Genomic DNA, 12,622 nt, shown 5'->3' with positions numbered 1-12,622 from the left:
CTCACAAGCGAGGCAAGCTCTGTACACACAACTGGAAACTAAAGTGGTGTGGCCTACTTGTTCTTTGAATAAAAAGGTTCCAAGGCTAGAGCTTAAGTAACTCTTTTAGGTTTTTAATTTATTGAGACATATACGGGAAATAAAATATTCATGGGAAACTTCTCCCAAAGGTATTTTATTATTAAACCAAAAAAAAGTAGGGTATATTATAGCAGCAGCTATTTAAGGTTTCTACATTCAAGCTTCTTCCTCCTGACCTTATTAAAGCAACCCAGTTTACACTAACAACTATTGTCCCCTCCCTTTTTTATTGTTAATGTCATTTCTGTTCTTCTCATGTAGTGGAACTGCTCAGTGATGTTACCCAAGTGGCTACTTTTGGTCACCAGGGTAATTCTGGACTATAATTTCCCTATATTATGCTTGAATTGCTGCTTAGATTTAGTACCACATTTAGTAAATACACATGGGCAAAAAATGGGGGGACACAACCCATTCCTTAGGAACTATTGGCTGAGATGAGTAGTATAAGGTTGTCATCTTCATCACTCTGGTGGGTTCCTGCTGAGCACAGAGCACTGGAAGTGCAGTGGGAGCTGTTTAATACGAAACGCTTCAGTAAATGAGAGGCACTTCTGGATGCTGACAGAATAGCATTGGCACTGCAAGCCATGTTATTCATATATGTGCTGTGTTGTGAAAATATGAAAAATAACTCAGCAATGGCATAATTATGGGCAATTTGCTTAATTGCTTGCTAATTGTTGCTTGCTTTATTATGAAACAAGAGTGCTCTAAATGTAACACTGGATGGTTTGCATCCAAAATGTGTCAAATTCAATGCTGGCTTTTCATTAAGACTTCAGCTACACAGCTTTAAAATGCAAGCACTCTATATTCTGTGTTTTATTTTGTTTTCTTATTTTTTTAAAAAAACTATCTTTGAGATTTTCTTTGCACAATTTATAAGCTCCTAAGCTTGCGTCAGTACAGTGCAGGGGGACAGGTTTTGACCATCTAATGAATCTGAGTACTTTGCTAACGAATACATGTACAAATGACCTTTGATCATTATTATACATGTGGATAAAGGTGGAGATGTTTTAAGGCTTCTCCAGGAGCTCATGTTCTTCATTGTTTAACTCTTAGAAATGCACATGTCCCTTTTAAAACATGCATTCGGGGTTTGTGTTTTATTAAGGGATATGTGCAATTCTGAAAGTTTGGCCTAAACTTTTGGAAAAACTATTTATTCTGTTTTGACTGAAATCTCCTGCTTTGAGCAGAAGGTTAGACCAAACATCTTCAAAAGTCCCTTCCAGCTCCAAGTCTTTTTGTGATTCCATGATGTGAGTGATGACTTTTATGGCAGACTGAGAAAGGGACCAGCCCTCTTGATGTTGTGTTATTAGTGTGCCTTCCTTTTGGGGGCAGAAGGGAGGGCATAGGGGTAGAAAAGAAAGTGCATCGTCTGTAGACCAAGTATATGTTTCAATGATCTTAAAGGTCTTTTCCAACCTGAGTGATTCTATGATTCTAGCTTTTCAGCATTCTGAGACTGTTGATAGCACAGCTGTACTAACAGCCTGTCTTCCTTTAAGAATTCTCCATGAGAAAAATTCTTAAATCTGGAGCATAATATTAAGCTGAAAATGCCAAAACGGGCAATACGGAGCCACATCTTTTGTAGACTGAGAGGGAGAGTAGCACTGTAGAGTTTTTTTAGCTTTCATCCCCCAAAATCAAAGACAATAACCAAAATTTTTATTTACTATCTATAAGACCCCACACAGATCTTATAACCACATAAAGTCTGTAACCAGAACAGGAAAAAAATATCAAATTGTTTTGACCAAAGGATAGTTATCTGGCAAAGTTGGAATTCTACATTTTCTTAAGTGAAAGTAAATATTCTTACTGAAAACTGATTTGACCTATAAATGATAAAGACTGTGGAACAATGAAGAAAGTCTTTTAACTATTGTGCTTTTTAGTTATATTTGACAGTTCTGATCCAAACATTTCATAAGAGCTGACAGACAAGTTCTTTAAAATGTTCTTAGTTCTGTGGCAGACAATTTAAAAAATAGTTTCATTCCTAAAACAATCTGGACTTTAAATCAAAGTGGTAAACTCACATGTGCATGAGTGTGATCTATTCTATGAATTAACAATTCTCTTTCATATTACTTGTATGTCATGGTTGAAGAGTCTCCATGTAGCATGCAAAAAATTATAAAAATAAGGGTTTCTTACTGAGTAAAGCAAAGAAATGAGGTAGCCTGGTAAGAGTTCGATGGAATGTATTGTTTATTCATAATATATGGAGGATATGTAAAATTCTATTTCCATTTGTAAACCTGTCAGGTCTTATGTAAGAAGATGCTACTAGACACTGAATTCCAGTAGCGAAAACCATCATTTCTTCTGAAATTATTCAGAGACAGCAGGAACCTTCTTTTCCTTGATTGGTAGAGGCAGATGTCACAGATGTTTCCTACCTCTGAGTACTTACCAGACTATACAGAATAATCACCTACATTACTATTCCCGAATGAGAGAGAAGGGCTCAGAAAATTTTATTTTCACCCACATTTAGCAATGACTTGCAAAGATGCAAAATAGAAAAAAGCTTAAAGAGTAGCAGCTAGAACATGCCATGGTCAATTTGCTCAGCCTCTGATAAATGGCTGCTTGAGCACTGAACTTCACACTCACCCAGCTGCCTGGCTTGAATTCCTCCTCAAATGGTCCTCTGGGATGCTCGGCTGAGTCAGCCAGAGAATCATTTGTTTAAAGTAGGCAGCAAGTGGTGGAGGAGCAGCCAGCCAAGGTGCTGAGGACAACACCTAGTGCTAGTTACAGTGACCTCTTCGCATGTTAAGTCTGTAACAGAATATTTGGAAATCAGCTGCATTCTTTTGGAAGTTGGCATGATTAGTATAATACATTGCTGACATAAAGCTCTCTTCTCTGATAAAATAGGGAATTGTAAAAAATGTATTTTTAATAAGTAAAGCATAGTTTAGATGACAGTGCAGTGCCAGTGCCAAGTAGCTATTTAGAAGGATTTCAGGTGCTAAAGAAGCAGGAGAATGATGATTTGCTAGGAAAATAGAAAATGAATTAGTCTGACAGAAAGAAGCTACATTTCATGGCCTGGAAGAGCAGGCAAAAAAAGATAAACCCTGGTGAATATTCATGTGGAAGATTTCCTATATTTGGTTCTAGTTTCATTCAAAACCAGATGAATTATGCTCTAAGAGTCTTTTACTTCATTGTGCTAAAACACGTAGTATTTCATACTGCTTTTTTTATTTATTTTTACTTTACACCTGACAAAAACTGTTTTGCATCCCAGTTATCCTTGCCAGGACTATCTACTACAGCAGATCAGTTGATGAGATTTTTCTAAGTTTCCTTTAAATGCAGATATTGGGGACCTTGCCTGCCTTACACTGTATTCATCGTGGCACCTTTAGTTAACTTGGTTTCCTGCAGCAAACCCAGTCTCCTAAAGACTGCCTTGTGATTGCACTATGGCATACATGCAGATGATTTGGATTAAAAACCCCACAAAACCATGTTATTAATTAAAAAACAAACAAACAAAAAAACCCCCAAAAACACCCCAAAAAAATGTACTGCTTTTAAAGTTAGTCTAGGTGTTATGGCTAGAATTGTTTTTTTTTATATTTTTTTTTTTTAGTGAGTGCAGTATATTATAAAACAAAACTTCACTTCCTGTTGGAAAAAAAAATGTCAGACATCATACAGAAATGTACCTGGTTTTGCTAAATATGTTTTATTTCCTGTTCTGCAACACTGCAGAGGTGCTCAGTAGAAAAGGGTCTTTTCAAAAATAAGGAGAACTGTGTATTTTACATGTTATTAATCGTAAGTGGTAACGACAAACATACATGCATTACATGTACCAAATACCAACGCTGAAAGATTATGAGTGTATCTTCTAAGGAATCCTGCATTGCAAGACTGTTATATAACAAAACCCCAACTCAAAGCCAGAATAATTTGTATTCATAACTTATGATTATGCCCAGGATGATTCTAAATTTTTTGGTGGTTTTGTTTGTTTGTTTTGGACAGAATTACAACTCAGATAAAAATATCTCTTCATAACCAGAATAAAGACTGTCATTCTGACAATGTTCTTACTCTTAGCGTGATAGCATGTTCCAAGTCTACAGGTAGTCTGGCAACACATGGCACAAAATTACTGTCCTACTGATCTGTTGAGATGGTGTAGAGTAAAGTTTATAAATGAGCTTTTATTTCTGCAGTTATCTTGTCTAAGGCTCAAATGTTATTTTTTTATTGCCAAATGCTTCTTTTGATGGCTTAGTTTTGTTTACTCTCTTACTGAATTTAACAGTAGTAAATATAGTATTTATTTTATATATATATAAGATAGTATAAGTATTGTAACCGCTTGCTGCGAAGAGCTAGAAATGCATACATATTATTTCCAAATAAATAATTATGTGTTTTTCAGTTTAACCAAATTATTAGCATTTTTAAAATTATTAGAAACCCTTCAGATAAAAAAACCCAACACTGAGGTACTGAGTATCAAAAGGGTTTTTTTTCAATAAATACAGAAAAGATCAGTTTCTGTATAAAATGGGGATAGCTCCACGTTTTGTCAAGGTTGTACCTGATCTTAATGAATTGCCTTGATCAGAAGAGAAGCAAACCTGGATAATTAAGAGTTTAACAAGACTTTTATACACTCAGATTTATGTCTGTAATAGCAGATAGTAGTACACAGAAAGGTTAGACTAATCTACCAGTAGTAATTTTTTTTTTTTTACAGGAACTATTGCCTCTGCTGAATCGTTTCCATATTTATGTCTCCTATTGCCATCAAAACTGGATTAGTATTTCAAAAGCAAGATGCCAAAGCTTTGTCAGGATTACACTGAAAAACACTGAGACGAAATGACTGAAGACAAGTTCAAATGTCAGTAATAAGGCAAAATGGCATTTATACACAGTGACTTGTCTAAGTGGCACATACTCATACAGTGTACTTAAGGAGAAATAATCAAGAATATACCATTCATGATACAGCAAGCAACCAGTGTATAGTTAAACATGGTAGATTTTAAAAAGATGTATTCTGTATTTTGGACAGCAGCAGTATATATTTCAATGCCTGAAGGAAAAACTTAATTCATTTGTATTGAGATGTAACATGGAAATATGTATTTGTACTTTGTAACTTTACACAGATTTGAACATGTGAAGTATTTATATTGAAACAGAAATGCAGCGTGGGTTTAAACATAAAGCTCAGAGGGTGAGAGGCTCCTACTCAGAACTTGTATTGCTATAAGTAATTTCTAACAGCATGCATTCTCCATTGGTTATGAGCCAGAGTTCAATTTTAAATGTTATATTCATGAAGATAGATATTAAAAATATGTACGTATCTTTCGTTGGAAAGTTTTCTGAAGACAACACAGTGAAATATCTGATCAGCTACTTTTCTTCGCTCCTGATGTGTTTCAACCATGTACACAGCAAGTGAATGCAAGGTTAACACATATAATATGAAAACTATTTCAAGGAATGATTTGTAGAAGTTTAATTCTGTTCATTTGAATATACACAACATGGTAAAGCCACAGTTTAAATGAAACTGATCAAGATTGTTTATGTATTGCAAAATACGTCTTTCAGATTTCGTAGCTTGCTTTGCCTTTGAACAAACTATAATTTCTCTAATCCTTTTTCAAGGGCACAAACCTTGCTTCTACTGAAGAACTCGTGTTTGATTATGAGTAAACTACAGAGGTTACAGCTTCTTTTGCTATTACCCTTTGATTTTTCAAGGTTTCCAGTATCGAATGCATGGAGAGATCAATTCTCTTTAAAATAGCTCTTACACTGTCTTTCGTTCTTAAAGCTCTTGAGTGCATCTTTGAAGGCAATGTACCATCTTTGGCTGCATGTCCAAATTAATTTTGTTTTGCCTATAGCAAAGCAAAACAATCAAAAAAACCCAGTGTTAAGAGAATGTTAAAAAAAAATCCTAATTTTATTTTTTTTCAAGTAGTTGTATGCAAATATATAAAATTATGGTATTAGGTTATTATAAAGCTTTCAGTTTTATTGCACCGTTTCAAAAAGTGAAAAGGCCATTGTAAGTAGAATGTATAAGGGCTTTTGTTATGTAGCTGTAACGATGGTATCATCTGTTCATTAAATATTAACTTTTTTTATGATAGCCAGTGACAACACTGTGCACCCCAAACCTGCAAACACCTAAACCTTCACTTAAGTTGGACACCTGGAGGTATTTTCTTTCTAAACTATGGCCATTATTGCAGAACTGGGATTGCTTTGTTGGCCTCGATTCCCTGTGCACATCAGCCTTCAGAACTCTGATAATGTCTTCTCTTTTTCCATTCTCCCAGCTATCGAAGTAAACCTCCAGAAAGCCCTGGCTGAAGCCTCTGAAACCTGCACGCAGGAGTGTCTCATCCTAGGCCATTCTGACAACTGCTGGATGCCGCCTGCGTTGACACAGTACCAGCAGTCCAGCACCTCTTTGCCATCGTTCGGCTTCCAGCAAGGCTGGGGCCGAGGCGCCAGGCCTGAGGGACGACACACTCTTGGGAGGCCCCTTCCCAAGGACGACACTGACAAAGGCCAGGGTGGGCCCAGGCCCCAGTTCTACAACACCTGCGAAAGACATTGCGCCAGTGAAGATCCTGTCAAAGTCATTCCTCTGGCAAACTTCGCCGCATCCCACCAGGCCCCGGTGTCTGGGAGCAGCACTACGTTTATACATGAGCACCAGCTATAAACGCGTATCTGATAAACCCATTATTTCAGGCTTTAAGTGTGACTGTACATAGTCACGGCCTAACGCTGTTCTTAGCACACATACAAACTTGTTAGGCTTGTGAATATTTATGTATATAGAATCCTAAATTTGAAATTGAAAAGCTAAATCCTTAGAACTTAGTTAAAAGAAATTTACCGTAGTTATTGGTAAAATCCACAAAATGGGGACGAAAACCCGCAACCCATAAGCAATCAAAAGAAAAACACAAAATCCTGTTCCATTTTCTTATATGGGCCATATAGTGCAAATAGCTCCCAGCAGTTCTTTCTCCCTGTTGAAGGCAATTTCTTAGTTTGGGGAATATTACAGTCTAAATTTAGCTTGCTCAGCTTTTTCTTTGTTGTTATAATTTATAGCATATTCATAGATTTCATTTTTCATTTGCTTTAGCAATAGAGATCAAGTGGGCAATTGCTCATTTGTTTACCTTACATAATAGAATGAATAAGATCCTAAAATCTAATTCTTAGAAAGGATGGTATATCTTCCCACCAAAACTTATCTTTTACATAATCAAGTAAAATGTACTCAGAGACATGACAACTGCTTTTCATGTTAATTTTTACTAGCTCAATCTACAGGTATTTATTCTTTGAAAGAACACAGTAGATGAAATAGAAGGCTCTCAACTAGGCTTTTCTGTGTGAAATAAACAACACGATGATGATAGGATATGCAAGATCAAACCTGGGGAAAAAAAACATATTTTTTTTAATTTTCAAGATTGTCCTTTCTACAATAATGCAAGCAACAATATGATACATACTATGCTTTTCAAGCATTGTCTGTTTCTAACTTTTTAATTGTATTTTTTTCATCTTGCAGAGCTTGCTTTGGCTACTGTTCCTGTTAGCTGAAAATTACATGGGCACTGCTGAAAACAGTAGGGAAATGGGGTAGTTTTTTTGGCTGATGCGATGTCGTGGCTGCAAGCTACTGGTGTTTAAAAGAATATTGTAGTGATGTATGTGGCTTTTCTTTACAGCTATGTTCACCTATTGTAAGTGTTCAGTAAAAGGTTAGCTATAATATTAGTTACTTTACCACAAAGCTATTAGACGGAGTACTCATCATTGTGGCTTAGTTTATTAGAGAATTACTAACAGTTCTCAGCAAAGAAAGAAGAATCTAGGTAATGAAAACAGGATAAATGTAATCATAAACACACCCCAACCATAGAATTTGATCAAGTCTAAAGATGAGGGATTTTTTCCAGTTTTCTGTGTACCAGAGGATATATTCTCAATAGTGGCAGAATGAAGCTGGTGAATTCTACAGTGGATGAAAAGGAGGTTCCTTAGATGAAAAAACACATTTTCCTTCTAGTGTTTTGTTGCTGCTTAGCCATTTTGTCATTTCCATTATGTACATACCAAGATTTTTTTTCATTTAAAAACTGCATAACTTGGTTTAGTTTTATTGCTACATTAAGTGAGACAATCGAAGTTGTTTGGAGGGGAAAAAAAACAGTGTGTGAATATTTCCTGTAGATAAAATTCTCTGTAGGCTTCATATTATAACTTAAATCTGTAATTTATAAACAAAACTGTGTGTAAAAATGCTGTAATATTAGCTGCTTGTAAAATTTACAGAAGTTCAAGTTGTTGAGGGTTTCCAATGAATGCTAAAAGAGCTTTTCTTATGTGCCCAGCAGGTATAAGTAGCTTTATATATCGCTGTCCCCACTGTAAATCTATTCAAATCACATTTAGATTTTATGTGCAAAACAGAAGATGCTTCACTTTTAACCTACTGATAGGGTTTAATTAATGAACATCAGATTATCTAATGATGTACTTCTTTCCTTTTCTTTTTTTTAATGTAGTTTTCAATAACGTTTAGCAAAGATGTGGCACACTGGCTTCCAGTTGCATGTAAATCCTGGAAAAAAATAATAATCCTTTGGGTACTGACACAACTCATTTCCAATTCCAGGACAATTAAAAATTTGACAAATTCATTCATACATAATATATACAAAGCCCTTTGTTGTTTGCTTTGGAGACATCAAGATGAGAAAATTTAGCAATCCTTTTCAAAGACACGCAAAAAAAGCTTATCTGTAGTTTACACAGATTTGCCAAACATATTAATTGTGCAGATTTAGAATAATGCTGACGGTTAATGCTTCCTATTATAAGCAGAGGGCTTTATTTTTTATTACAGAGGGCTGCCATACCAAATGTTTACAGACGTGGCAGCTGCATCGAAAAACTAAATTTTTTTGCCTGTAACATTTCTTTTCTGACTGCAAATTGTAACCAAAATTTCCTGGCAAAGAATTAATTTCTACAATTTTAGGATTTTCATGGGAAAAGGTGAAGGAACCTGTATCAGTATTTTTTCATAGGTAGGGGAAAAAACACAACAAACTTTACATTTGAATGTTTAGGGTTTTGGTGTGGTTTGTTTTCCCTAAGGTACAAAAGCAATTGACCATCCCCTTTATCTTGAAAACAAACAAACAGAAACCCAACAAAACACCCAAACCAAACAACAAAAAATTGCTTAAACAAAAAGCATTTTAAAGATGAATCTGATTATAGGAAGTATTAAATGTTATATTCATGAAATTGTGTTGTGATATTCTAAAATTCTGTCAAGATACAGAACAATTAATTGTAAATATGTTTCATCGGGAGTTAAATGGCTCCCTCATTTTTATATATTACATATCTAATATATAAAGCTATGCATCTGAGACAACATTTTTCTGAGTGGCATGTCAGTATCCAGAGGAATAATGTTACTAGAGACTCTACACATCTTGTCATATATATAAATAATTTATCTAGTACATAGACTGTATATTTTTGTGTAATTCTTTTTTAGTCATTTAACTTATTTTATCTTACTTGTGTGAATTTGTGGAGAAAACAATCCTATATACAATATACAGTAAAATGGTAGTTACATGATTAGATTTGTTTCATACAGTGTAACAATAAAGGAAAACCTTTGCCTTCAAAGTAATGTGTCACACAGTCTAGCCTAGGTTATTCCCCCCCCCCCCCCCCCCCCCAATATATGCTTGTTGCACTGCTAAGTATTGCATCAAAGCTATGGGTAATGGTGGCAGAAAGGTATTTCTTGCCTTATTGTAAAGCAGTCAATTATTAAAAAAGAAAATTAAAAAAAAAGAGCTGAAGTTAAACTGTTTGAAGGAAGATATGCTGTTCCTTTTTTTTCCTAAACTGTGCTGTATACTGAAGTGTAACTTAATTCTAAAGAAAGAATAATTAGGCCTGTCTGCTTGGCCTGAGAGAGACTACGGAGCACCTGCTCTCTCTGGGCTGTGAGCTGGCTGGATGCAGGTCATTTAGCTAATTATCATGGCAATGAGCCCATGTTAATAGGACCTGAGGGCTTATGAACGTTAGCATTAACAGCTAGCTTGACATAACATTAGTTACATGGTTCTGAATGTAGCCAGGTGTTTCTGCTGGGCGTAGGGCTGGAGGAGAGTAGCCACTTCATATGAGACGTCTGACCCTAGTGTGTATGGATCTGTTTGGGGTTTTTGTGAGAGAAGTGAAAATTGGCTCTGCTGTATTCTGAGCCAGCTGTAATCCAACGTGGAGCCCCGTCAGCCCTGAGCTAACGTTATGAGCCTGCTTCCAGCGTGGTCAAGCCAAAGACAGTAGACTTAATTTCTGGTGAGTAAATAGTGGACTATCTCAAGGTTGTTTGATTCAAGCTTATAAAGTTTGAAGTTTTTAAAGCTTGAAAATTTACACTTGACTTTGTTTGCTCAAGTTTTGCTTTTGCTGATTTAATACCAGTCCTTGATGCATGGTTATCAATTAAATGATTGCACTGCAGTTTACTACCATTGTTTAACTGGATAAATAAGAAAGGATTGGTTTCAGACACAAAGTTGAAGGCAAAGATTTTATTTGGTATACATAGGAAAATTGTGTATAACTTATGTTATCCCTAGTGAAGAAAGAGATTGACAATTTCTTGTAAATATTTGAGTTTGTATTTCTGGGAAATCTCCCAGCTCTATGGCATACTGCAGGATCTGAGAGTGAGCAGTGTATGTCTGTGTATTGAAACAGCCCTAACCACACTCCAAATCATGCAGCTGGACATCGTATGCTACAGTCCAGCAGCATTTAAAGTCCAGTAAATTTGCAGTAGTTCTATTTCAGGTTTCTGTACAGCATGTTGTCTTGTTAATTACAATGCTTATTAATAAACTAGATCCACAAAAGCAGTTTTCTCTTTTGCACAGTTCTCTTTGTGTTTCTGAAATATAAGGGGTTTTAAAGTGTTCCTCCCGCTACACACTTCTCTCCCACTTCCAGCTTTCCAAAACTCATTTATTTGTGGAGCCCGAAACTGTCAGAAAGTTAAGAAAATTTAACTTTGTTTGCAGTTGCTTCATGCAGCTGAGTAGCAGGCTTTTGGTAAACAGTAGGAACATTCACACACAATGTGTACAGCAATCTAGCTTTATATTATAGGACATATCTAACATTTCTGTGTCATTTCTTTTCATACCAAGCTTCCTTCTTCTACTATGCCTCTGATACGCTTATAGAAAATCATTATGAGCTGGAGGCAGAAGTGTTTATGGCTTTTGTTTTGTTAGAAAATAAGCAATTCCTAATTGAGAGAACATAGTTAATAAGTTGTTGTTGAGCTTAAGGGATTATCCTCTCACCATGAATGTGATATAATGCAATAATGGTCAAATGAGAAACTAAAGAAACAACGTTTTATGCATTTTTCTATATTATTTAAGTCCATATTTAAAAGCAACTCCTTTGATAGTTGTCCTGACACTAAGACAGTAGTATCTTATTCTTTGACGCCGTTATGGCTTTGCAAGCATAGTTTTCTTGTCTGTGAAACATTTTCATGCAGGAAAATTATATTTATTTTGTCATCAAAACTGTGCACAAGTATATTCCTTCATGGGCAATAACTGCAGAAACATTAGTTGTTATGCTAAAGAATGTATCCCGCCTGCAAATTAAAAAAAAAAAAACAAAAAAAAAACACCAAAAAAAAAAAAGGATTAAAACTTCTGGAGATGGAGGGTTTCCCTTGTTTGGATGGAATTCTCAAGCTTGGGTCAGTAAAGCTTTGAAGGGCAACCTCAGGAGGCTGTGAAACTGTGGAAGTTCACAAAGATCTGATAAACCAAAATAAGAGAGCAAGGCAGAAATACGTAGTATCTGAAGATGTGCATAGTTTTAGCATTGGCGTTACTGTGCAATACTGCAGGGAGGTTGCAGAAGAAATGTTCCCTGGGAGTCATCTTTTGGCTTTATTCCCTGTGGGAACAAGGAACACGTGGAGCACTTACCTGGGATTCAAGTATTTTCAGAGTGGCCAGAGATTTGCTGTGTATCTCCAGAGTGCAACGTTTTCATCAAAGCACTGCAGCACTAAGGGAGGAGGGCTGGTGCAATGTTCAAAAAACATCTGTGAGATGGACTCTAAGACCTTCTTCTAGCTAATTTGTGGTGAGGTAATGGCTTGTTAGAATGTACATATGGATTTAATTAAAGAGGAACATATGTTTGCCAATAGCAGGCAACTTTGGAGACCCACTGCCCCTATGACCATTTAGCATTGCCTTTTCTTCGGGTTTCTTCCAGGTGTAGCCTTAGGACTGAGCTGCAGTTTGAACAGCAGCTAGTCTGCTCCTCCTTAGAAGTGCTGTGTATCAAGCAGCATAAGGAAATGAGCAAGAAGGTACTTTCTAGAGCAAATAGAAGACAGCTCTCCTCCCTC

At 36.0% G+C, this 12,622-nt stretch overlaps 1 protein-coding gene across 2 annotated transcripts in view; it reads left to right on the top strand.

The window, feature by feature from the left end:
- PCDH11X (protocadherin 11 X-linked) overlaps positions 1–11,087 on the top strand; it is a 508,536-nt gene extending 497,449 nt beyond the window's left edge. For both annotated transcript variants that reach the window (XM_027800892.2, XM_014277458.3), the window contains one exon: positions 6,441–11,087. In XM_027800892.2, coding sequence (XP_027656693.1) covers positions 6,441–6,832 — 392 coding nt within the window. In that variant the 3' untranslated portion in view covers positions 6,833–11,087. The remainder of the gene's footprint in view (positions 1–6,440) is intronic.
- The last annotated feature ends 1,535 nt before the right edge of the window (positions 11,088–12,622 follow it).

Source organism: Falco cherrug, chromosome 15, assembly GCF_023634085.1.
Source record: "Falco cherrug isolate bFalChe1 chromosome 15, bFalChe1.pri, whole genome shotgun sequence".
Classification (NCBI taxonomy): Eukaryota; Metazoa; Chordata; class Aves; order Falconiformes; family Falconidae; genus Falco; species Falco cherrug.
The sequence above is the reverse complement of the archived record's forward strand: the minus strand, read 5'-3'. Positions and strand labels throughout refer to the sequence as shown.